The sequence below is a fragment of the Sparassis crispa genome, assembly GCF_003851025.1.
Source record: "Sparassis crispa DNA, contig_000001F, whole genome shotgun sequence".
NCBI classification, from domain to species: Eukaryota; Fungi; Basidiomycota; class Agaricomycetes; order Polyporales; family Sparassidaceae; genus Sparassis; species Sparassis crispa.
Window position 1 is genome coordinate 962037 of NW_020939748.1, and position 25463 is coordinate 987499.

At 49.4% G+C, this 25463-nt stretch overlaps 9 protein-coding genes across 9 annotated transcripts; 2 read left to right on the plus strand and 7 right to left on the minus strand.

The window, feature by feature from the left end:
- Positions 1-3890: 3890 nt before the first annotated feature.
- SCP_0202880 (hypothetical protein) lies at positions 3891-4514 on the minus strand (the record flags this gene model as incomplete). Its single annotated transcript, XM_027754203.1, has 1 exon — positions 3891-4514. One exon carries the CDS (start codon positions 4512-4514, stop codon positions 3891-3893), a length of 624 nt encoding a protein of 207 aa, XP_027610004.1.
- Positions 4515-8289: 3775 nt separating this feature from the next.
- On the minus strand, positions 8290-8964 carry SCP_0202890 (hypothetical protein; the record flags this gene model as incomplete). The annotated part of the gene is made up of 1 exon (XM_027754204.1): positions 8290-8964. The coding sequence occupies one exon, from the start codon at positions 8962-8964 to the stop codon at positions 8290-8292; it is 675 nt and encodes a 224-aa protein (XP_027610005.1).
- Positions 8965-9292: 328 nt separating this feature from the next.
- On the minus strand, positions 9293-9778 carry SCP_0202900 (hypothetical protein; the record flags this gene model as incomplete). Its single annotated transcript, XM_027754205.1, has 1 exon — positions 9293-9778. The coding sequence occupies one exon, from the start codon at positions 9776-9778 to the stop codon at positions 9293-9295; it is 486 nt and encodes a 161-aa protein (XP_027610006.1).
- Positions 9779-9997: 219 nt separating this feature from the next.
- On the minus strand, positions 9998-11458 carry SCP_0202910 (hypothetical protein; the record flags this gene model as incomplete). Its single annotated transcript, XM_027754206.1, has 1 exon — positions 9998-11458. One exon carries the CDS (start codon positions 11456-11458, stop codon positions 9998-10000), a length of 1461 nt encoding a protein of 486 aa, XP_027610007.1.
- A 99-nt stretch (positions 11459-11557) lies between these two features.
- Positions 11558-12793, minus strand: SCP_0202920 (hypothetical protein; the record flags this gene model as incomplete). Its single annotated transcript, XM_027754207.1, has 1 exon — positions 11558-12793. One exon carries the CDS (start codon positions 12791-12793, stop codon positions 11558-11560), a length of 1236 nt encoding a protein of 411 aa, XP_027610008.1.
- A 380-nt stretch (positions 12794-13173) lies between these two features.
- On the minus strand, positions 13174-14154 carry SCP_0202930 (hypothetical protein; the record flags this gene model as incomplete). The annotated part of the gene is made up of 1 exon (XM_027754208.1): positions 13174-14154. The coding sequence occupies one exon, from the start codon at positions 14152-14154 to the stop codon at positions 13174-13176; it is 981 nt and encodes a 326-aa protein (XP_027610009.1).
- Positions 14155-16372: 2218 nt separating this feature from the next.
- On the plus strand, positions 16373-16975 carry SCP_0202940 (hypothetical protein; the record flags this gene model as incomplete). Its single annotated transcript, XM_027754209.1, has 5 exons — positions 16373-16379; positions 16442-16459; positions 16515-16583; positions 16637-16760; positions 16813-16975. The coding sequence occupies 5 exons, from the start codon at positions 16373-16375 to the stop codon at positions 16973-16975; spliced, it is 381 nt and encodes a 126-aa protein (XP_027610010.1).
- A 1950-nt stretch (positions 16976-18925) lies between these two features.
- Positions 18926-23230, plus strand: SCP_0202950 (DNA repair protein; the record flags this gene model as incomplete). The annotated part of the gene is made up of 23 exons (XM_027754210.1): positions 18926-19255; positions 19312-20034; positions 20085-20291; positions 20349-20359; positions 20421-20492; positions 20554-20677; positions 20729-20851; positions 20914-21085; positions 21164-21223; positions 21285-21310; positions 21364-21486; positions 21544-21697; positions 21754-21775; positions 21831-22041; positions 22112-22378; positions 22449-22509; positions 22560-22672; positions 22730-22739; positions 22800-22894; positions 22948-23001; positions 23055-23081; positions 23140-23157; positions 23225-23230. The coding sequence occupies 23 exons, from the start codon at positions 18926-18928 to the stop codon at positions 23228-23230; spliced, it is 3009 nt and encodes a 1002-aa protein (XP_027610011.1).
- A 183-nt stretch (positions 23231-23413) lies between these two features.
- Positions 23414-24267, minus strand: SCP_0202960 (hypothetical protein; the record flags this gene model as incomplete). The annotated part of the gene is made up of 3 exons (XM_027754211.1): positions 23414-23983; positions 24038-24148; positions 24202-24267. 3 exons carry the CDS (start codon positions 24265-24267, stop codon positions 23414-23416), a joined length of 747 nt encoding a protein of 248 aa, XP_027610012.1.
- Positions 24268-25463: the final 1196 nt, after the last annotated feature.

A 25463-nucleotide genomic window follows, 5' to 3' on the forward strand; every position in this document is an offset into this window, starting at 1 on the left:
CTAGGGCTGCGTGTATTTTCTCTAGTGTGTTGGCCCATGGCGTCGAGGGATCCGTGTTATTTCCTATCCATCCTCCTAAGATCCTGATGGCTTCACCCTCGTGCACTAGATGAATGTTTGTGAGGAAATGGGCTGCTGAAGCGTGTATTCGACGTTGGTCAATGACATTTTTCCGGTAATCAGAGGATCCGATTGGGATGATTTCAGTCTTGTTAACGTTGAATCGGGCTTTTGCTGCGATGCACCAGGTATCTAGGATTTGTTTTAGGGTCATGAAGTCATCTGATTCTGCTAGGTATACTGTTGTGTCGTCGGCGAAGAGGGTTGTGATTAGTCGTTCTGAGGATCCTGGGATTTTGAATCTGCGTAGAGGGGAAGAGCGGAGGAGGCAAGCAAGCGGTTCAATGGTGAGGTCGAATAGTAGACAGGATATGGGGTCGCCTTGTCGTACACCGCGTGTGACTAGGAAAGGTTTGCTTATTTCTCCGTTTATGATGACAACAGTTTCTGCGTGTTGGTATAGGGTGCAGATGGTATTGCTGAATTGTCTAGGGAGTTGGAAAGCCTCTAGGGTTTGCCAGAGGTAGTCGTGTGTGATACGGTTGTAGGCCTTTTCTTGATCGAGTGTGATTATGACTCCATTCTCTTCTACTGCCTCGGTGTAATCTACCATGAGGCTGGTGAGTCGGATTTGGTCGAAGATGTTCCAGCTGGGGACGAAGCCTGCTTGTGACGGGTGTAGCAGATTGGGTGCAATTTCTGAGAGGTGTAATGATAAAGCTTTTGTGAAAATTTTGTAATCTGTGTTTAGTAGGGTGATGGGTCTATAGTTTGCTATGTCTCTACGATCATTTTTCTTGTATAGTGGGCATAGCCAGCCCATTGCAAACTGTGCTTTGGGGGTTGTTCCATAGGTTTCTATGTCATTGAATATCCAGGTGAGTGTTTGGATAACGTTGAAGACTGGGGTTCCATCTTTTGAGAGTGTGAGGAAACGTACTTGGAGTGTTTTCCAGAATTCATATGGGATTCCATTTATTCCTGCTGCTTTTCCATTCTGCGACATTTGTAAGGCTCTGAGGATGGTGTCTTCTGAGATGTTCTCACTTAGCTTTGAGTGTTTGTTAAGTTTTGATTCATTTGGGATGGCCTCATAGGCTGTTTGTATCGCGTTATCTCGTTCTTGGGGTGTGGCTTGGGATGTGTCAGTTTGTATGGATTTGTGGTAGTCTCACGCTAGGTTTGTCATTTTGTCTGAGCGGGTGATGTATTGTGGCGGGGATGGGTCAGGGATTTTTAGTGAGAAGAGGATATCTCTGGGGTGTGCTTCCCGGTTTATTTTGGACCAGTACTTACTGGGTGTTTCGCCTGCAATTTGGTGTTGTGCTGAGGACATTTTTCGTGAGAGGTTGCTTCGTGCCGTTTCTATTTCGATGATGTGTTGTTGGATTAGGTCAGCTGATAGTTGAAGGTTCGGTTCGTGTGCATATTTTGGGTCATTATATAGGATCTGGAGTTGTGTTTTTAGTGTTTATATGCATTTGCGAACGGGGGATTGTTTTACATGCAGTTTGTTTAGCTTCTCGTATTACATCATCTTTGAATCTTTTGAAGAGATTCTGTGAGTTTTGAGTTTCTGACCTGGTGGTTGTTTGTTCTTGTATGTCCTGTTCTAGTTTTCGTCCTAGGTAGTTGACTGTGTCAATGAAACATTTGTTTTGTAGGATGTGTAGTGGGAGGGTCCACCGACCTTTTCTGATGTATGGGGTTTGTTTGTTGGCGATGCGCATTGAGACTAGTCTGTCATCCATGTGTATCACTGTGTCATCTATGGACCAGTCACTTGTTGATTCTATGAGTTGTTCGCTTACATATATTCGGTCGATTCGGGACTTGCTTCTGGTGCTGTTTTGGAAGAATGAGTAGGCACGTGCATTTGGGTTGGCGTTTCTCCATCCATCCTGTAGGAGTATGTGCTCTTTGAGGTCTGTGAGGGCCCGGGTTGTGTTGGGGGGGTCTGTGCAGTTTGGAAATCTGTCGAGAGCATCCTCGACTAGGTTGAGATCTCCCAGTAGGATGTCTGGGTATGGGAGATTGTGGTTTTCCCAGTAGTTGTGTAGTTGGTGCCAGAAGTTTTCATTTTCTCTTGGGTCATTTGGTGCGTAAATGGTTAATGCGTTAATGATTAGTTCTCCGTGCCATGGTAGAGAGATGTAGAGGGCTCGACCTGGGATGATTTCTGTGGTTTTGACTCCTTTTGTATTTGTGAGCTCTCTGTTGAGAACTATTGCTACTCCTTGTGCATTTGTGATGTGTGGCGGGGATGAGAAATGGATACTTAGTCACTTCCCAAACTGTCGGTGGAGACTGTCTATGTATGTTTGATCTAGGTGTGTTTCTTGTAGTGTGAGGATGCCTATTTTACGGTCTCTGATTAGTTGGTGGATCTGTGTCCATTTGTTAGTTGGTCGAGTGATCGGTGTTTGTCCTTTTCCTCACATGTTCAGAGAGGCGATGTGGAGGTGCGCCTTGGTGTTTCGCTAAATTTTTTGTCTGCATCTTTGAGACTTTGTGTGGTTCGTTCAGTGTTGTAGTGCATTTGATTGATTGGGAGAGGGCATTGGTGTGGGTTGTGAGGTATATTGTTGCCCGCCTCCGTACTCTCTGGTCCCATCATCGGAGTGAGGCACAGCGGGCGGCTGAGTCTCTCCTCTGGGACCGGGGAGGCTCGGACCTGTGTTGGGTGTTATTACCGGGTTTAGGTTATTTCTTTGGAGGGTTGGGTCCGATGAGTGTGTCCGGGTTTTGACTTACAGCTATGCATCAAACCGGGCAGCCATTAATCTATGGTTCCGGAGGTGACTATGCTGGGTGGTGAGGGAATGCGACTTCCACGGATCAGTCAGCATTTTTTGTCATTGCAGCTTCAGCCTCTCGGCGCGGCTCATCAGGGCCTAAATAGGCCTCCGCTTTTGTGCATAGAGGTGCACGGGTGGGGGGGAACGTATAGGCTTTCCTGTCCTGGTAGAACCAGTCAGTGTATTTGGGCTTAGTACATGGTGGGTTTCGAATCATTTCTGTCTTAGTTATCCGGGCTATGGTGGGTGTGATTTCAGGTTTGTTTGAGGGAGGGCTCGTTCTGATTGCAAGTGCAAAACGATGTATTCAGTATCGGGTATACTGGCTAGGTCAAGTTCTACGGGATCGACTTTGCCTGCTGATATGATGCGAAAATAAATATAAAAGGGGGGAGGGGGTGGGATAGGTATTATTGGGGGTTGCGATTCTTAGGAGGAAGGATGACATCGAGGTAATGTAGGGAATGTGTTGGATCATAGTGGGGGAACAGACAAGGCATTGTATGGAAGGAGTGCATGGTGTAGTTCAAGGGGAAGTCATTGTGTAGATCTAAAAGCACCTCATTTCACATCTGCAGTACTGGCTGCTGTAGCCCTGGCTGCTCTGTCCTCGGTTGTTTCGACCGCGATAAGTCCCACAGCCCATTTGATGAGGGGCTGTTCCACTCAGAGTGCGCATGACATCATGACTCGGGAGTTTATGCCAGCCAGGGATTGCGGGGAAGGGGCACGAGTCGAATTTGTGGTCGACGCTGTGGCATATCGAGCATCTGCGAGGTGGTAGAGCTCTTTCGGTTCCTTGCCAGTCTGTGTTGATCTCTAGACTGGAGACGTAGTTGGACCAGGATGTCCACATATCGAGCGAGAGGTGAGCGTTGTCCATGAAGATACTGTACGCCGGAATTTCGAAGCTGTTGTCATCACGGACGGTGACGGTGCATATGACGATTGTCGTGAGGGCATCTGCTGCCAGTGTATGTCCTTCCTTGTTGTGTCCGACGATGTTGAGGAGCTGGTGAATGCTGGTGGCATTCATGATGCATTTGTAGATCCGGGCTGGGATATCGTCAAAGGAGTGGTTGAAGAAACTGGTGAAGGTGCATATGTACTGTGGTAGCTTCCACATGATGTCGAGCGCGATAAAGGATACCTCCGGAGTGGAGTAGCATATTGGGCTAGGATCTCGTTCTTCTGCTCTTCCGTGATGTTGATGGCAATGAAGGCAAAGGGCACTTGGTTCATAATATTGCTCATCTGGGTTGCACGCGGGTTGGCCAGTATGATTTCACGGATGTTGTGGAGACATTGTAGGGTCATACAGATCTTGGATGTTAGATAGGGCTGTAGAACTCTGTCATTTGCACTTGCACCTATGGGCATGATAGCGACATGCGTAATGTCATTGGCACACCATGTGTTGAAGAGGTCAGCCACGAGATTCTCGAAGAAGAAGTACGGGATATTCCCGTAGGTCTTAGGGAACCCTTCTGCTGGTGTCGGCGTAAGGACGATGTTGGCAGTCGGCGTGACCTCCGGATTCTGCATTTCCTCTGGTATTGGGTCGCAATGAGCGATCTGGGTCATGATATCTGTGGAGGGTGGTGCACGTAGGGTGCGGCCAGTACACGGGTGAGGTGTGTCATCCTTCGGCCTCATTAGGGACGGCTGTAGAGTGGGCAACTGTGAGTTCATCGTTTGCTTGCTGGGGCCGGCTGTCCTTATGTTCCTGCTGTCGACAACTGGTTCTGCCTCATTCGCAATGCGGGCTGCTATAGAATGAAGGGTGTGGTTGCTCGGTTCTTTCCCTTTAGGACGTCCTTCGGTAGGTGACGAGGGTTAGAAGGGGTCATTGTTGATGTGCAAGGAGGAAGAGGATAGTGATGGGGAGGACTCGAGTAGGGCATCTAGGTTGTTCCCAGCCTCAGGAAGGGGCATGGTTAGACGTGCTGACGTGAAGATGCCTTGCCTTATGTGTTTATCTGGGATTAGGTCCTCCATGGTGCACCATATTTCTGCTTCATCGTCAAAGAACTGGGCCTGGCTACACTTTATCCCGGTAGGTCTCTCTTGGGTGCGTGCCATCAATACGTTCAATGTCTCAGGTTCCGTAGTCGAGGCTGCGATTGGTTCCTCCTTCGTTGATCCGCGGCTGGTGTGGGGCAGCACTGCGGGGGTTACTAGGGGGGGTTCAGTCATATGCGGCAGGCCAGTGGGGGTTTTCCAGATTCCTTTCATCTGTTCTCGTGCCTTCTGCTCTCCTTGTTTTCCTAGGGCCTGGACAAATGTACTCAGCATTTCAGCTTGTCATGCGGCAGTGAGGGACTGGATCTGGGATAGGAGATCTGGGACAGGGATGTGGTCGGGACTGGGGATGGTGCGATCTTGTCTATCGGCTGTCCTTTCTGCACTGTGAGAGGTCCTTCGGGGGTCTCGAGGTCTCTGCAGTCCTTGTATGGGCTGTTGAGACTCTTGGTTACACGTCATGCTGAAGAGGAAGCTCGGCGAGGAGGGGAGTGAGAGTTGAAGGATCGTGGGGGTCTGTGCGTCGGCTGGGGGGGGGGGGGGTGGGCTGCCCTTTTCACGGTCATGTTATGGACTGTCTTGGAGTTGTGAGGGATCCCGGGGACGCAGATTGGCTCGCTGATCGTGGTGACTGGCAGGAGATCGACATTGTGGTCAATTTGTTCGACAGGGGTCGTGGTTGCCACTTGCATGGGCACCGGTTGAGTGCCTGTAGTTGGTGGTGCAGTTACATGTCCCAACTGCTGGCGTGTGGTACTGGTGCGTTCTGGGGATGCGAAACATGCTTTGTCGTCTGACCCTATTGGTTGGGGGTTAGGTTGGTGGTATGGTGGGGGATCGTTTAGCTACCTATTGTCTTCTGACCATTCTTCAGTCATTTTTCCTTCCATGCAGCGCATATGCGAGCGGTCTGTTGGTGAGTATGTTTCATAGGTAGGGAGCGTGGGTGTGTTAGGATTTGGGTGTTGGTGGTTGTTGGTTGTCCTTAAGGATGTCTGTTATGTTTTCACGTGTTGTACTGACAACTTGATTAGACATGATGCGGGAGTTCATCGGTGTATTGGGTGGGGCCGGATGTATTGTGTTGTAGACGCTGGTTCGGTGCATGCGGTGTTTCTATTTGTTTGGTTTTGATGGGTTTTTGTTATTAGTTTCCGTTTTGTCCGGTCTGGTTTACGTCTTTTGTTTGGAGGTTGCAGTTTGGGTTGATATTCGGTGAGTTTATTCTGGTCATTTGGTTTGGGTACTATGTTGTTTTCAGTATTTCTTGGGTTTGGGTTTGGGTTGTGTTCGGGTCATCGTTGCTTGGCGATGTCATTCCTCGGGCGTGTTTGTTTCACTGGGTCGGGATTGTGTCACGTGTTGATGTCTGTCTGATAGGCTTAGGTGGTGCGTCTGGAGCAGGGTGTATTTATCGGAGGGTTGGTATATGAAGAGGTACATAGGATTACTTAGGCGGCTGTAAGGTTATTGTTTGTTTATGTTAGGTAGAGTGTTTGTTAGTGTGGGGGGCACTTACTTGAGCGTTCCGGATTTATTTGGCATTTGGATGGGTCATTCGGAGTTTCTTCTGTCATTCTCGGAAATTCGCGATATCTATGTCTGGTATTCTGGTCCATTCACGCTTGACGGAGATATAGATTGTTTCGCGGTGCGTGGTTTCCATGATTTTGAGAGTTATATTGTGGGTTCCCACGTAGCTTATCTCCATGATGGTTCCTCTCCTGAATGGGTAGATTTTGATGTAGGAGCCGATAGTAATGGGTCTGTATGCTGGGAAAGCGACTGTCCATGGTTGCTTTGGTGTAGGGATGCGGTGGGGTCAGTCTATCCATAGAGTAAGTGACCCAGCAAAGAATTCGATTAGGGGGCGTTCCGATTTGTATGGAGTGGTGTGAGGGCGTATCTCTCCTAGGGGGGTTATGTCAGATGGGAAGGGTATAGGGACGTGTAGTCCTTGGAGCAATTTGAGAATGGGGTTTGGGGGAGGAGAGTTGTTGCGGGGCAGTTTCATTGTTAGGTTAAAGGGGGGGAGTCCATATTGAAGTTTCGGGAATGACATGGGGTATTTCTTGTCTGGTGATTGTGAGGGATTTGGTTTATATGTTTAGTGGTTGGGCATCTGTCGCGTATTCTACACGGGGCGCTACGTTATCTAGGGGTGTTGCATAGATGTTGTATGCATTGTTAACAGGTGTTTTGTGGTGGTCGCAAGGTTTGGTGTTGATTGTGTTTTGTGTAGTTTGGCTTCTTGAGTGTTCTGATTTCGGCGGTGGATTACAGGGTTTGATTATGTAATTATTATTTGTATTAGTGATTTTAAGGGGTTGTGTTGATTGTTATGTTGGGGTGAGTGTAATATTCCTGCAGGTTGGGTCGGTTTATTCGTATATTTGTCGGGGTTTTTTAGTTAATTTGGTGTAGTATTGATGTATTGCAGGAGTGTTCGTGCCGTGGTATGGGGCAGTGCATTAGGGTTTTGGTTTGGGTGTTTGTTTATGGTGGATGGGTATTGTTGTGCGTTCTGTTGGGTGTTTTTATTGTGGTAGTGGGTTGTGGTTCATGTGTGTTTTATGTTATTTTTATGACTCGTCTACAGACAGTTGTATGAGTTATCCCAGGGGGATGGGTTTGGTTGCACGACGTGTAAACTCATGTTTTGTGTGATCTCCTTTGCATCTGTTAGCTTCCCTTGCCTTTTCCCGGAGGCAAGGTGTTACGCGGCAGTGAAACACGAGCGTCTAGTCGAGTCGTCACGAGACAAGGTCTTAGTTTAAGACACAAGTCCATTCAAGTGACACTTCTGGCGATGTCCTCGCACTGAAGGTCGATCAGAGTTCGTTCTTATGACTCGTAGTAGCTGTCTGCTACTGACGGTCAATCTCAGTCAAAGGCAAGTGAAAAGCTGGTTTAATGGTAACCAGGTCAAGATGGGGATCCAGCTCGACAAGGTCGTCTACTTATACAAAAGGTATCCGCAGTACTACGCAGTAATGCAGGATCGTTCATTGGCTAGATAAGGTGAAACGATGTCTAAGCAGGGTAACAGCGAGGAAGTAATATGTATGGGAAAGCTGAGTAAGGTCGTGAGAGATAATCAGTACTAATGGGGATAACGAGTCGTGTATCAGAATGAGGTAAAGATGAGGCATACATGCACGTCTTGCATGTGCGATAAGAAGAAGGTCCGGAGTTGGATCCGGTGTAACCCTAGACTAGGGGTTCTGGACATCTGGATAAAGAATCGGAGGTTGCGCTCCGATGAGTCACATGTTGGATCACGTGGTCTGGTAACGTAAAGGGAACAAAGAAAAGAAAAAGAAAAGATGCGCCAAAGCGTGAGGAGCATTGTAACATCAGCTCCCGTCTAACGTTTCTTGTCCCACAAGAAATATTGTGATCTTCATCGTCATCGGGGGCAGTCGCGGACATAATGATCTCCTCCACATCTGTAGCATGTCCGCCGGCTGGTTCGTGATCCTTGTTTGGGGATACATTTATCCCTGTAGGGATGACTGCGACGCGAAGAAGTGGATGTGGTCGAGAAAGATGGTTGGGATAACGGAGATCGTCCACTGGGTATGTGCGAACGAGGAGGGCGAGGTCGAACGGGAATTGGTTCTGGTGACGAGCGAGGAGTGGATGCGGGTATTCCATTAGTGGTGTATCCGAGGATGTGTCCGATGTCTTCGTCCCCATGCTCCCTCCAAATCTCCTGTGCTGTACGAGTGACCATACTGCGCATTAATGACCAGACTTGGTCGACTCTGGTTCGGGCTCTACTCGTCCTTTCCTCTGCTGCGATGAGCTCTTGTCTGGCCGTCTGCATCCACTCGACCATTTCTAATGCTCGTTGCATGGAAACCACCGCTTGTCGATCTTGCGGGCGATTTCGTAAGGCGACGAGGATATCTGTGAAGTCGACAGGAACACGGATAGCCGAGACCAGACGTATGGCAAATTCTTGTTCGTCCGATGCATGACTGAGTTCGATAGAAGGTGAGGGCGATGAGGCGCAGATAAAGGGTGTCTGTGCTCGAGAGGGTACTCCATTGACAAGCGTAGGCGATGCGGGTATGCTCATAATTGTGGAGGCAACTTCAGCGAGTATATTGTGAACAAGGTCGTCTATAGCGGAAGTGGGCATTGATGATATATCGTCTTCTCCTCCTTTTATACCTTTCGGTCGTTAAGGGGATCGCGGTTATCTGTGATGTGAAATAGAATGTCGTGGATCCGGGTAACAATCAAATAGATGAAAATCCATTGGACGATGAAGAGTATGTGTTCGACAAGTCGTCTGATAAGGATTCGGTGGATGATCCAAAGAAAAGTGAGGGTTGTGCAGTGGAGGACGATTAGGAAGATGATGAGGAAAACCGTTGTGGTAGTCATTCCGGGTTTCTTCTCCTCTACTGGATTCTCCTGGTCCTTTTATATGCATCGAGGATTCGCTTGGCATTCTGTAAATTGTGGGTAGGTTCCCATGAGTTTTCTGCTGAAGAATATCCCTTCCACTTGACTAAGTACCTCAGATGACCTCGGTACGTCTTGTGATTCAGGATGGCTTCGACTTCGTACTCTTCTTCGTTATCAACGACATCAGGTGGTGGGTTCACGTAATTCGGACCATGTATGTCATTTTCGCGATAAGGAGATAGAAGGGCGGTGTGGAATACGGAATGAACTCGCCAGGTCTTCGGGAGTTTGAGACGATAGTTGGCTGGTCCGATGACTTCGACAATTTCGAATGGCCCCTCACGCTTTGGTGCTATCTTGCGCAAGGCGTAATTGACCTTCAGGTTCCTCGAGTCTAGCCAGACCTTCTGTCCTAGTGTAAACTTCGGCGATCCTTGTCTGACTCGGTCCGCCATCTGTTGTCGGGCTAACTCGTGCATGGCTAGTGCTTCTAGTCTTATCTTCTGCAACATGTCAAGCCTGGATTCAACCGATGGAATGTTCGTGGTCGGAAATACGGAAGGGAGTCCACGTGGTTCGTATCCCATCATAATGTGGAATGGGCTCATCTTCCGTGCTGAGTGTTCCCTTGTGTTATGACAAAACTCGAGGTCTGGCAGGTGGTCGGCCCATGTTTCAGGGTTGTTTCTGCAATAGAGTCAAAGATAGATTTCCAGCTCCTGGTTGACTCGCTCTGTTTCTCTGTCCGTCTGAGGGTGATAAGCTGTGCTCATTGATGATCTGATCTGGAGTAGTCGATTTAACTCTTGGAAGACCTTGGATGCGTATTGAGGTCCTCTATCCGAGATGATTCGGTCGGGTAATCCAAATCGCGAGTATACTTTGTCATGAAAAATCTTGGCCGTTCCTTCGGCTGTGATCGTTTTGAGGCAGGGCGTAAGAATCACCCCCTTCGTAAGGTCATGGTCTACTACGACCATAATTGAATCAAAACCGTTGGAAACGAGGAGGTCGGTAATAAAATCGGTGGTGCAACAGGAAAATGGTAATGCGTGTGGGTCGGCGGGAATTGGTTCCAAAGGAATACGAGTTGGATGAGTATTCGGTTTCATTTGTTGACAGGCGGCACAGCCTTCAACATAATTGTAGACAAATGTATACATGCCGGGCCACCAGAATTCATGACGTAACAGTTCAAGAGTATTGAACTTTCCAGGGTGACCCATGGCAGGGGAGTCATGATGTAGTCGAACGAGGTCACGACGAAGAGTTTCAGATGGTGGAACGTAAATCTTTCCCTTGTAGAGGATGACACCATCGTGAACTTCCCAGTCGGAAAGCGATGATTTCATGGGGAATGGCCCTTTGTGCGCAACCGCTTCGAGGGCTTCGTGAACAATGAGGTCTTTTGCTGCGTGATTCCTGATTTCGTCGAATAGTGTTGGGGAAATGGATCGCACGAATAGTGCGTTGGGTAAAAGAATGCGATCTTCGTTGTCACTTTCACTGTCATCGAGTCCATTACGACGAGAGAGCGCATCAGATTGGATCATCTGAGTGCCAGGGACATGGATGAGGTGAAGATCAAATTGTGATAATTTGAGACTCCATCGTGCTTGTCGGCGGTTTAACTTCTGAGCTGTACGGAAGTACGTGAGGTTCTTGTGATCACTGCGAACTTCGACGGGGTGGGGAGAGCCTTCAAGATAATGGCGCCATTCAGTGAGGGCTCGAATGATTCCGAGGAGTTCGCGGTCGTAGATTTCGTAGTTCCGTTCAGCTGGATTGAGCGTCTGTGAAATGTAGGCACAAGGATGGAGGTCTCCATTGATATCGGCTTGGCGTAAAACTGCACCCGTAGCAAACTTGGAAGCATCAGATTCAACAATAAAGGGTTTTGCCTTGTCAGGCAGTAACAGTACTGGAGCGGTACTGAATCGTTGCTTTAATGTGTCGAAAGCTGTCTGACATTCTGTTGTCCATTCAAAAGGTGGAGATCCAGCGGCAGTGCGCGTAAGATTCTTCAATGGTTTGGCAATATCCGAGAAGTTGGCAATAAACTTCCGATAGAAGTTTCCAAACCCTAGGAAAGAGCGAACACCTTTTACCGTGCTTGGTTCAGGCCATTCCGCAATTCCTTTAAGTTTGATAGGGTCCATGCCAATGTAGTTTTCTCAAATGATCATGCCTAGGAATTCGACTTCTTTAACATTAAAGAAACACTTTTCCGGTTTAAGGAATAAGTCGTTGTCTTCGAGTCATTGGAGTACGCGTCGGGTTCGAACGTGATGTTCTTCCAAATCGTTTGAGAAGATGAGGATATCATCCATGTAAATGACTATCCATCCCTCATCAATCATGTCCTTGAAGAGTGCGTTCATCATCATTTGGAAAGTCGCCGGGGAGTTGCAGAGTCCAAAGAACATGACCATAGGTTCGAACAGTCCGCGATTTGTCTTAAATGTGCCCTTCCATTGGTCACCATCTTTGATTCTGACATTGTTATATCCGGAGCGTAAATCCATTTTCGTAAAGATCGATGCGCCTTTGAATTGATCCATAAGGTCAGAAATGAGCAGAAGAGGATAAGCGTTCTTCACCGTCCCTTCATTCAGATATCGGTAATCCTGACAGGGACGTAGTGCTCCGTCTTTCTTTCCTACGAAGAAAAATGGTGAAGCCATGGGAGATTTCGATGGTCGGATGTATCCTTTTCGCAGATTTTCTTCCAGGAAGTCATTCATTGCTCCTTGTTCTTTGAGCGATAACGGATAGACTTTACAGTCACATGGAATAAAATCGGGTTTCAAGTCAATGGCGTGATCCCAAGGCCTGGTTTCTGGAAAGCGTTCAGCTGCTTTCTTTTCAAAAACGGACTTCAAATCATGGAGGTAGTTGGGGACCAACTCCTCGACGGTTTTGGGTTTGTCTACAGCTGATGCTTCCTTATGTGCCTGTTGTGCCAATTCTTGTGATTTACCAGATGGTTTGTAAAAGACCGTATTCTGTGCATTACAGAATAATGGGGATTGGGTACTGTGTGTCATTCTTCCAATGGCGGGGCCTCTTCGTATGGTGAAGACTGCAGTTTCAGTCTCTTCATCCGTCAAAGGTGACTCCTTCCTGATGGGTTCAAATATCCCAATAACTGGCTCTCCTGCGATATAGGATATAACTAGATCGTTGTCATCGAGCTGATCTATAGGGGGTTCCGATAGTGGGTCATCTGGTTTGGTATCATTCCGCACTGCGGGTAACTCGCCACGCTCAGTGTTATCGGCCATGATTTCTCTGATAGATTCCGAATGCCCAAACGAGGTAGGGGAAGTTTCGGTGGTGATTAACTCTGGGAGTCCATCTTCCTTGAAAATCGAAACTTCTTCATCTGATGCATCTTTGACGGTGAGTTTCGGTGGCCATTTGGCATCTTTACCAAACCAAAAGTCACCGGTTTCCCAGTTGATCATCAGATTGAGGCATTTAAGCCACAGCATGCTGAGAAGTATGTTTTCTTTGCCAATGCCGGTCAAGAGGAAGCGAGTAAGCGTCTTCCTTCCTCCGATTTTCATCATCTTCCAGGTACAATGAGTAATGGTACCCATTTGATTTGGTGTGCCATCTGCATTCATGACTGTAATCGGTTTCGGTAATTCCCATCTGATGAAATCGTTTTCTTCCGCAAAACGAATGTTCATAAACGTTTCGGCTGCACCGGAATCGATCAAGGCTTCTGTTGTAACGTCTTCCTTCTCTCCCAACGAAATATTCACAGTGATTGAATTTCCGCTAGTGTTACAAATAATGAGGGGAGATACGGTAAGATGCAACGGTCCATGCATTACTAGTGGCCGTCGTCTCAAAAACCCAATTGGGTTCATTCTTCATCAGTCATGTCGTTGAAGACGTTTCGCACATAGGCGATCTGTTCCTCTCTGGTTTCTTCCTTTGACGTCTCCTTCTTCTGTGCGAGGTCTTCTCGCATCTTCTTGATCCATGTGATCGTGTCTGTGTCTAACCCGGGCTGTATCGTTCTAGCGCGAGTGAAACTTCCAGACTGGGGGTGGAATTGTCTGTCGTTGGCTATATGGCCCTTCTTTCCGCATAGGAAACATAATCCTTCTTTCATTCTCTTTTGTCGCTCGTCCGGGGATAAGCGCGAGATATTGACACGATCAACATCCATCGCGTTTGGATCCTTTGCAGAAGTCGAGTAGTAGGGACGATGGACAGATCGGCCCTTTCCTCGCGTCATCGTAGTGGCTCCTCGCTTGAAGATCTGAGCAGATCTCCATTGGTTATCAAACTGCGAGGCGTATTCGTACCACTTGTCAAGTGTCTTGGGCATGCTTTCCATCCCATATATCCTTTGTCGGAGTGGGTCGTTAAGCCCCCACTTGAAATACTCGATATTTCCGGCATCTTCTAGTTTCGCCTTGGATTCAAGCGATCGGAATTCAGCAATGTAGTCGTCCGCAGTACGAGTTCCTTGCTTGATGTTACGCAGCAAGGTACGAGCGGTTTCTTCAATATTTTCATCGCCAAATGCTTTGTTCACACTCGCAATGAAGTCTCTCCAACTCCCATAGGAAAGGAAGTCGTCATTGGTGAGTTCCGTTTCTATGAAGCTCTGTGCCCATGATCCTGCTGTTCCTCCTTGCATGTGCGATAGCACGAATGCGATCTTCTGATTGTCCTCCTGGTAGACATGGCTATTTCCGGCCATGTAGTTCTTGCATTGGTTTATAAATTCCCTAAGCTTCGAACGGTCTGAACCGTTGAAGATCTCGGGTTTTCTAAAACCAAGTTCCTTCTGGCTAACATGGTGACGTCCTTCATCCATGGTAACTGTAGCCATCGGTGGTATGTAATCGGGTACGATTGGTGCAAGAGTCGGTTAGGGTACAGGATTCTGGGCAGGGGGGTTCCAAGGGGTGTCTGGTCTTTCTCCTGGATAGGAGATCGTTATACCGCTGTCTGCGATGTGCTGGAGCACTATTCCACCAAGATTATGGGGAAGTGTCCTTTCAAATTCCTCTGGGGAGTAGTCGAAGTGGTGATTGTCTGGCCTGATGAATACAGGCCTTCCTCCTATGAAATGTGCGTTTTGTTCTGTGCTCCACTCCACTTGGGATGGGAGGTGCTCGCGGTACTGCTCTGGAAGAGCGGTCGGGTTGATGTAGTTAAAATCCAGTGTGGATAAATTCTTCTGTGTGGCCTATGTCTACACGTAGACTGCACACCGTCCTTAACTAAGTGGGTTCATTCGTCATCGGCTAACAACCCCATAGAGTGTCTTCTGTCTTCAAACTGATACACCTATTTGCTGATTGCTCGAGTGATTACCTCAGCCTCCTCGGCCTATTGGTCTCTCGGACAGACCCCTCTCCGAAGATGAGTGATCAGTCTATCCCTTCAGCTACCTCGATTACAGAGTAATCTCAAACGGTGCTTTAGCAATCGAATCGGGTGTATCGTTCAGTCTTCAAGGTTCGGTCCGGTCGGTAGTTCGTTGTTAGACTCTAGGAAGTCACAGAGAGTAATAAGATCTCGACCTAATGTTACGCGGCAGCGAAACACGAGCGTCTAGTCGAGTCGTCACGAGACAAGGTCTTAGTCTAAGACACAAGTCCGTTCAAGTGACACTTCTGGCGATGTCCTCGCACTGAAGGTCGATCAGAGTTCGTTCTTATGACTCGTAGTAGCTGTCTGCTACTGACGGTCAATCTCAGTCAAAGGCAAGTGAAAAGCTGGTTTAATGGTAACCAGGTCAAGATGGGGATCCAGCTCGACAAGGTCGTCTACTTATACAAAAGGTATCCGCAGTATTACGCAGTAATGCAGGATCGTTCATTGGCTAGATAAGGTGAAATGATGTCTAAGCAGGGTAACAGCGAGGAAGTAATATGTATGGGAAAGCTGAGTAAGGTCGTGAGAGATAATCAGTACTAATGGGGATAACGAGTCGTGTATCAGAACGAGGTAAAGATGAGGCATACATGCACATCTTGCATGTGCGATAAGAAGAAGGTCCGGAGTTGGATCCGGTGTAACCCTAGACTAGGGGTTCTGGACATCTGGATAAAGAATCGGAGGTTGCGCTCCGATAAGTCACGTGTTGGATCACGTGGTCTGGTAACGTAAAGGGAACAAAGAAAAGAAAAAGAAAAGATGCGCCAAAGCGTGAGGAGCGTTGTAACACAAGGTACTAGTCCCCTGGACCACGTAGAGGTCGACACTAGGTTGGAGTGGAGGTCCCGCCCAGGCAGGACATCTTGTATGTTTGGAGTAGGAGCACTTAACATCTTCTCACAATGTTCTGAAGATTAATGGCGGCCAGAAATGTAATGTGTTTGGCCATGGAAAATCCTTATTATACAGAGCATATTGCACCAAGAGACAAGCCCAGAATATAGTAGCAAAATGATAAATGTTCCAGAATGAAACATGCAGCAAGTCTGCAGGACATTCTCCAATGAGACATTGTGTGAGACATATTATATGTTCCAGAATGGTACATGCAATATGTTTCCAGCATGCTCTCCAACGGAACATTGTGTAAGACATATTAGATGTTCCTTACCATGTTCAGAACATGTGACATGTCCAAAAATGTAATCTGTTCCTTGGATGTTCAGACACTGTTCCAAGGCAGAACATCCACTTTTGCCTGCAGTGACAGTATGTTTGGCCTACACCAGCATGCCACACTAATTGCCATATATGGAAGGTGATCGGACAATAATAAAACTATCCTCCAGACTGATATATAGTCGGCGCAGTTAAATCTTTGTCACGCCATTCAGCACAAAGGACAGTTGATGCAGATTAAGACAATTACATCCCTGCAATGCGACAGGTTGTCAGAACGCCATTGCCCGTCGCGAGACCGTTCCAGAACTGGGATGATCGTAAATCGAAGATCGATCTTCTAAAGCACGTGATTATTAATGGGGGTTGTTGGCCTTGGCATTTGACTGCGCTGCGCTCCTAAGACCAAGATGCTCTGCATTTAACCGCGGAACACCTTTTCTCGCCCAGCCATCTGTTCAGCATTCTCCAGTATCGCAGTCTCGATGTTCTGTGAGCAGCAGTGCCAGTGTCTGAACGCGTAGAACTGATTGTCTCACGCGCGTTTTCTCTAGTATGTTTGCCTATCTTCTGTACGTTCCTTGATGGGTCAATTTCGTGGGCGGTCGGCTTATACCCTTTTTGCAGTTGGGTGCCCCACAAGGATCAAGCCAGAGGGGAATCAGACACCCAGAATCTGCCCGAGATGTGGCAACGGTATGTCGGTGTCTCCCTTTTCTAGCGCCATGCAGGCTCAAACCCCATCCTAGCATCCGTACACTCCGCCAAGTCCAGACTCTGGTTTGAGCTCTACTTCATCCCCCTCATTCCTCTATCATCGAAGCGCATATGGATATGTAGCATTTGTCAGTGGAGCATCCCCATGGAAGCAGGGTAAGTGTTGACCGAGTTCCATCGCTGATTGTGCCCCTGAACGCATCGATAGTTGGGAGCCAGGGTACGATTTCCAACGTGGGGGAGTCAGTAATTGGCAAGTCCCACCGCCGTCGGGGTACATAAATCCTCCTCCGAACCCGTACCAGCAAGGGTACCAACCAGGATATATTGACTACGCGGTCAACCAAGGTCAGAAGCCCGAGGGATCGTGATATATTCGCTGCAGAAGGAGGGGCGTTGAAATTGTATTTTTTTCCTGCTTTTTTTTTTGGTTCCTGCTTGTTCTCGAGGGTGACGCCCTACGATAGACAATAATTACCGTACCGCAGCTAATTATCGTGTGTACGACTATGGTCTCGAATAAACATGCCACCCGTGCGAGCACAGGGCTTGTAAGACGAGGAAGAAAGGACGTCTGTGGCTTAAACAGTGAGCATCAGTACGGCTGCAGAACGTAGGTCTATACGTGGTCATGGTAGATACTTTCTACGTTGAGACTCAAAGAGACACTATATCAGATCACACATACGCGACAATGGGCGAGATGTGCTCGTCGCAGTGTTCATGGGAAGTCTTGAATTCCACCTCTGCTTTGACATTGCCGCGTAAGTTCTCATTCGAGTACATCGCGTCGTACGAAGGTTATGGCTGAGCAAGTAGACCGAGGAGACAGGTAAGTTGGGAGAAATGGTAGCAGTACTTATGCGAAACTCGCCTTCAGACTTGCCAGCCGCGAGGCGATCAGGGTGTATCTTTTCCGACAAAAGGGGGGCCTGCGAACATGCGATTCCAGAACAATGGTGGTATGACGCATGTGAGAGTTCGTCAAGCTAAGCAGCCAGATCAGAAGCAGGGATAACAAGGAGAGGCAGACCACTGCTATGCCACAAATAGGATGCCATACAATATTGCAACCAGATGCGTATGGTCTGCGCTATCGGATGACGTTCTGCAGAAAAGTGGAGGTCTTCCGCGTAAGCAAACGTGAGTTTTGAGCCACTGTGCAACTAGTGACCTGCAGTAGTAGCGCTGAGGGTGTCTTGGAAATGAGCAGCTACTCTCGTATCGTGGTGGATACCATCGCATGATACTTCAGCAGTACTCCATCCCAGACAGTAAGAATAGACACGCAGAAAAATTGCCGCCAACTTGTCGTTTGAACCTTCAATACAACCTCCAAAGGCACTCTTCATTCCGTAACGACTAGACGCCCAGGTGGTTCAAAGTACCGCGCCGTGCTTGAGGATGGTGCGAGGCATATTCAGATTACCATCCGCAAGGCAAGCTCCGCTCACCATCCTGAGCTAGATCATGAGTGCCGTAAGCCACTATAAATTCCATGAGTATTTAGAAGTCAAGAAAGTCACCAAAGGCAGGCCAATGTGACATACTGCGGGAGAGCTGTGGGTGTGCACAGGATTGCTGAACTCTGGTAACTAGAAATTGTGACCTACCGAATATAGGCAGAAGTGAACAAGGCTGTGAGCCCATGCGTCGTGGTTCAACGGCGCAGAAGCTCACTGGAGGTATCGAGCGTCATCGAGGCGCGATTCGCCATACAGCACGAGACTTGAAGATGCGCCCATCTGGGGCTCAGCGCTAATCCTGGGATGGGAAGGGAGGCGTATTCAAACCAACCATAGCATTATCAACGGAACCTTCTCATCTGCAGAAGGTATAATTAGTGACTTCTCGAACGGAAATGGGTACAGACACTCGCATCAAACCACAACTTCTCTGAATGCTAGAACGATGGCAATACAGGAGGCAATGCGGAGACGGTGAGGATTGGGACACAGCAGTCATGAGGTGAATTGCAGTGTACTTGAAGGTACGAGATTATAAGGAGTAAAAGACAGAGCCACTGAAATGTTATTTCTTCCAAGTATTTAACTTCTGGACAGTGCATCTGGACATTGGATTGAGCGAGGATCCCTCGATGACAAGACAACTTGAAACGGCCGCGGGACGCGTCGCGTCGCATGGTACTCACGGTCATGTGATGGTCACGGTTGAAAATTAGAGCGTGACTAATGATCGCATGCGCCATAAATAAGGTTTGGACGCGTCAAAAGTCGCGTTTGTCTTCTACCACCTCGTAGCTAGTAACCACCGCCTCGTAGACATTCTCGACCACAGATCTATACTCTATACTCCCAGCCATGCCGCGCACTAGACAACGTGCTCGTAGTGAGGTCTCCGCCACTCCAAATACCCCCACAACCGTCGTGTCGCCTCTCTTCAGCGCGAGAACTTCAGAGCAAGCGACACCTGACACGTCCGACATAGACGCAGAACTGCCAAAGCTCAAGCCTACCGTTCAGACAAGACGTACCACCAGAATGAGCACCATCCGCAAGGGCACAAAGCGTGCACTAGAAAGCGAGAAGGAACTAGACGACGATGCGCCTGCTATCGGGAAGCCGACCAAGAGGCGAGTGATCACGAAGGAGGTCTACGTCGAGATCAGTGTGCCGAAGCGCATAGCCAAGGTTGAGAACCTTTCTCGTCGTCGTCATTTCGACACTGAGTGTGTTTCTGCCAGCAGAAAACTACCCCCATTGGCAAGCAGTCTGTGAGTGGCCAGAAGAGTAGACAGGCAGGAAGACCTATACAGGAAACTGAAGTTGACTACGAGAACGAAGCGAACCCTGCACAGGAGGACGTGCAGTCAGGCGAGGAGCTCTCCATCGACGAGTCTGACGATAGCGGCTCGGAATATCAAGGCTCAGATGACGACGAACTTGCTCAGAACGAACCCCTCGAGGCCAGTGATGACGACGACATCCTCGAAGAGGGTATTAACGATGAGGACGTGATGATGGATGCCGCCATCAAGATGTCCCTGGACCTTGCACGTACAGTGGGCAAAGCCGGCTCGTCGAGCACAGGGGCGACGCTCACCACCAGGTCTACCTCCATCAGCAAGGCAGCAGCACTACGTGCTGCAGCTGCAGAACGCCGGCTTGGTTGCCAGCGGACGATGGCCGTCGAAGACGAGGCTCCCGACTTCCTGGCATCCGACCTCGAAGAGTCCGCCGTCAAGTCCTCCGACGAGTCCGAGGAGGAGCCGCTGGCCAAGGGCAAGGGCAAGGGCAAGGGGGTCGCAAGGAAAGTCACGGTTACCGACACCAGCAAGCCGAAGAACATGACTATTGCAGAGCTCCGGCAGGTAAGACGAGAGCAGCGGCGCAAGGCGAAGTTGATGAGGGGAGCGCACAGCAAGGAGGAGGCCGACCTGCGCCTAAAGCTCGGGCGCAAGTTGACTCACGTACGTGCTGCGTGAATGAGTTGTTCACCTCTCCTGACGTTTTTGTGCAGGCAGAGAAAACGTCGGTTGCTCTCCGCGCAAATCATCCCGAGCTCCGGAACGTCTGGGGCGACCTCGAGAAGGATATACCCATCGCAATACCTCAAAAGGCCGAGCAGCCACCGAACCTCAAGGTGACACTGCTCCCTTTCCAGCTGGAGAGTATCCACTGGATGAGGGACCAAGAGAAAGGAATCTGGAAAGGAGGCATTTTGGCAGTAAGTCTGAGATCCTTGGCCAAGGCTGCACTCATGCTCACGACTATTCCTCTCTAGGATGAGATGGGGTACGTCCTGGATGTACGTCTGAACCAGATTCGTCGCTAACGTCCATCCGTACGTATCTAGCATGGGAAAGACCATTCAGATGATTTCGCTACTGGTGTCCCACCCTGGCTCCAGGCCGAACTTGGTAGTAGCGTACGTCCATCGTCTTCGGTCATTCCACGCGTTCGTTATTGACTAGTGTCCCGCCCTACAGCCCGACCGTCGCCATCATGCAGTGGCGCAACGAAATAGAGACGCGTACCGACGGCATGAAAGTCCTCATCTGGCACGGCTCATCTAGAGAGTCTGACGTCCGGGAGCTCAAGAAGTACGACGTCGTGAGTCCTGTGTGCTGCATGTCTCTGGACCGCGTACTCACGCATCTTCAGGTGCTGACCACGTATGCTGTGTTGGAGAGCTCGTTCCGCAAGCAACACAGCGGCTTCAAGCGCAAGAGCAAGATCGTCAAGGAGGCGTCGGCTATACATGCCATCAAATGGGTCAGGATCATCGTGCGTACCCCATGTTCGTCGTCTTTCGGTGTAAGTCACCCGCTGACTTCCCATCGTCGCAGCTTGACGAAGCGCACAACATTAAGGAGCGCGCGACCAATACCGCGAAGGCAACGTTCGAGCTTAAGAGCGAATACAAGTGGTGCCTCTCTGGAACGCCGCTGCAGAACCGCGTCGGGGAGTTGTACAGTCTCGTACGGTTTTTGGGTGGTGACCCCTTTTCGTTCTATTTCTGTAAGTCCTACATCTCCCCGATCCGCATTCGGATTGGCTGGGAAAGAGATAGACTGATCATGTATGGTTTGCATGCAGGCAAGATGTGCGATTGCAAGTCATTGCATTGGAAATTCAGTGACAAGCGGAGCTGCGACGGCAAGCCATCTCTGTCGTTGTCACGTCATCCGTTCTGAACATATTGTATTCCCCCCTGCAGATTGTGGCCATAGCCCTATGAAACATGTACGTTGTTAGTCACTCAAGTGCTTGAATGTTGACCTCATCATACCTTGCAGACATGCTTCTGGAATACAGAGATCCTAACGCCAATCCAGAAGAACGGGATGCTCGGTCCCGGCAAGGACGCGTTCAAGAAACTGAGAATCCTACTCGATCGTATGATGCTGCGCAGAACGAAGGTGCACCTTCCCTTCATGCTCTGCGTGGATCGACTCTGATACCTTGTGTATGTGCAGATACAAAGGGCTGACGATCTTGGCTTGCCCCCTCGCACAGTGATCATTCGGCGCGACTACTTCAGCCCTGAAGAGAAGGAATTATACCTATCGTTGTTTTCGGACGCGAAGAGGCAGTTCAACACATACGTCGACTCTGGAACTGTGCTCAACAGTGAGTCCGCCCATAGCCTGCGTAGTCCCCCACTGAGATTGCATCCCCGTTCGCAGACTACTCGAACATCTTCAGTCTGTGTGTCTCCTGTTTCATCAGTGATTGTGGTCAAGCTACTGACTTTGGTGGAAAGGCTCACCCGTATGCGCCAGATGGCGTGCCACCCCGACCTCGTTCTGAGGAGCAAGACCAACGCAGGCGCATTTGTACAGGATGAGGCCGGCGAAGCGACTGTGTGCCGTCTCTGCAACGACGTCGCAGAAGATGCGATCCAGGCGAAGTGCCGGCACATCTTCGACCGAGAGTGTATCAAGCAGTATCTGAACACCGCGATCGAGATGAACGTGAATTATCCATTTGCAGTATTTTTGTTATGCGGAGCCAAGAACTAATGTTTCGTGTCCATCGCTACAGCCCGCATGCCCAGTGTGCCACCTGCCCCTCACCATTGACCTCGAGGCGCCCGCCCTCGAGGTCGAGGTGGAGAATGCAACGCCGCGCCAGGGCATTCTGGGCCGGCTTGACCTCGACAAGTGGCGGTCGTCGTCCAAGATCGAGGCGCTCATCGAGGAGCTGACTAACCTCCGGCGGCAGGACGCGACAACCAAGAGCATCGTCTTCAGCCAGTTCGTCAATTTCCTTGACCTAATCGCGTATCGCCTTCAGAAGTGCGGTTTTAACGTGCGTACACTGCTCCCACCGCGCATTCCCTGCACTTATGGAAGTGATCGCTTGCTGATCCGATGAACAGGTATGCCGTTTGGAGGGTACGATGAGTCCGCAAGCCCGAGATGCGACAATACAGTATTTTAGTACGTGGTGTCGTCCTGGCCGTGAACGGTTAACTGATGCGTATGTGTAGTGAACAACGTGCACGTCACCGTCTTCCTTGTCAGCCTCAAGGCAGGCGGCGTCGCACTAAATCTGACAGAGGCGTCACGCGTCTTTTTGATGGATAGCTGGTGGAATCCTGCCGTAAGTTGTCGATGTCTCTAGCAGAGGCGATGTGACCTAACTTTACTCTAATCGCAGGTCGAGTATCGTGAGTACCAGATTCTGACCGACCATGTTCCTATTTAGACGATACTGAGGTAATTTGCAGAGGCGATGGATAGGATTCATCGGCTTGGCCAGCACCGCCCTGTTCAAGTTGTCAAGCTTGTGGTCGAGGATAGCATCGAGAGTCGTATTGTTCAGGTAAGTATTACGTGCCGAGACATGTGTTTGTTATCTCATCGTCGCGCGTTCAGTTACAGGAAAAGAAAGCGGCCATGGTGGATGCTACACTTTCCACAGATGATTCGGTAGGCGCTGTGCACCCGTTCCATGTGAATGCTGCTGATGTCTTTCGTTGCAGGCTATGGGACGTTTAACTCCGGGAGATGTAAGTCCTTCTGTTTTCGGACATTGGGCCATTTTAACGCTGTTTCTTCGCTATACAGCTCAATTTCTTGTTCAGAGTGAGTTTCGCACTTTATTCGCATCTTGGTCCATTTCAGCCCGAGCTTACATTTCTGTCATACATAGTTGTGAAATCGTGAAATCGTGTCGATGAGTGCAAGGTGCCATTGCTATCGAGTGTCCTGAAGTCTCCACTGCAATATCCTAAAGTTGAGCTAAATGTATATCGTTAATACTATGAATCAGTTAGGTTTCGTGGCAGTTCGTTACGTGAATGAGCTCACTCGGCTCGCCGATGCAGAAAAAAGAAATGTATCAGAAAATGCCGGGCACCAACCTCCACTTGGCTCCCTGAGCCCAATCTTCCCACTGCTTCCCAAACTCGTCCTTGAGGACACGGTCCTCGATACCCGTCCTGCGGATCATCTGCACCGACACGATGCCTAGGATGGCAAACCACGAGTAGCAGAACACCGTCCCGCTGCGGGTATCCCAAATGCCCATGCACTCACTCAGCCACGAGCCAGGACACATCTGCATGAGGGCGACCCCGAACGCACCCATGATGCCGCCCGTGTAGCTCGGATGGCGCACGAGCGTGTACGGCCCGGAGGTCACGAGCTTGTGGTCCTCGTGAAGGGCGAGCTCGGCGGTGAAAAAGTGCCCGAGTGTGCGGTAGCACGACTGCCGGATGAAGGTTCCTGCAATGAGGAAACACCAGCCGATGATGAACGGGACTGTAACGCGGATCCCGACGCCAGCGAAGGTGTCTGGAGCGGGCCCGCGGATGAGCGCTTGCAGTACTCGGCGCGAGAGATGGTGGGCCGGAAATTGGTATGCAATGAGGATCGCGGACTCGCACAAACAGGCCGCCCAGACTGTCCGCTTTGAGGTACAACCACGGTGAGCGCCCAGATGTCGAGCAGAGGTCGGACTCACCATGATGAACTTCGGCAGCCAGCGAAACGTCTCCCTGGAGTGTCTTGGTTCCACGGAGATAAACCTCGCCTGTGCATCTTCCTTCGGCGGCGGTTGCGGGACCAGCACACACTGGCAACAAGTAAGAGATTGTAATTTGCCACTGGAGATGAGGTGTCACACACCAGTTGAACTATATATGCTGCAGACAGCAGCAGCGGCAACTTCAAATTGAGATGGTTCATGGTCATTAGTATCGTGAAGGAGAGGTAAAGACCCTTACGTGCGCAACGTCACTTATATAAAACACCGCATATTTTCTGAAACAAGTTTAGCCTGCCCCACAACGTGAGCCCGCAATTGCAAGAAGCGCGTTCTGTGATAGGAAAATCGGCTACGAGATAAATGACCAGCAGCGGTCCGCGCGACAATCGCGGGGCGCGCGGCTGTGGGCGGGTCTGCGTCGGGTTAGCCCTTAGCTGAGTGCGGTGAGTAATTACAAGTATCCAAGACGACTGGTGTGGACCATTGCGCGCACCTCGCATACCCCGGCTGAGGTCTTCCCTTTGTGTCTCCTTGTGACCGCCACAGGTAGCGGAGCACTAACTACAGTACGAAAGGCTCTGAATCAGTTATGTCGTCGCGTCAGGCGAGTGCGTATCGCGGATCTATGGACGGCATCGATGGAGTGACTGCTTGAGACTTGAGCTTGAGTGGGCCAGACGACAGAAGACGTAAGTCCTGTTGCTGTTTGAGGCTAGCAGAAAAAGCAATCACTTGAGACCCTCCCGGATTTGTATCCCTGAGTGAATGTACGGTTTGCGCCTTACAATGTCACCATTTGTCGCCAGTACAAATTTATTGATAAAGTTTACATGTGTGATCAGGACTGAATAAGGACTCAATTGACCAATTGAATTTGTTCCTTCGGCAGATAGAAACTGTGTTTCGTCTACAAACGGTTACTTTGTAGTGAGCATGAAATTCCTCATTTGTCGGGCTAGCAAATTTGAGTTGGTCGGGTGAATATTGAATAGAGCGGCGGAGAACCACAGAACTTGCCCTAACCGTCACCGTGAGAAATAAGTATAACGGACGCGAGCAGGACCCTGGATGATTCCCTTAGACGCCATCTGCATCTGGACAAAAAATTAAGAATTTGCGGTCGACGCCAGGCTCCGTCCCACCGCTGCGGGAGTGAAGGGGGGCGATATACGAAATAATATTTGATGCTTTTTTCTAAGAATTTGCGCCACCTTCATCACGTGAAAGTCACGCAATTGATACTCCGAAACTTTAACCCCTCCTTCACTCCCTACAGCGGCTGGCACCAAATATTGGGACAAACAAATGCCACCCGGGCAATTCTCCCATGAAAGGTAGTGCATGTCCCGGAAGCGGGCCCAGAATACTCTGGTAATAAACATTTCCAAATTTTCTGTCCAAG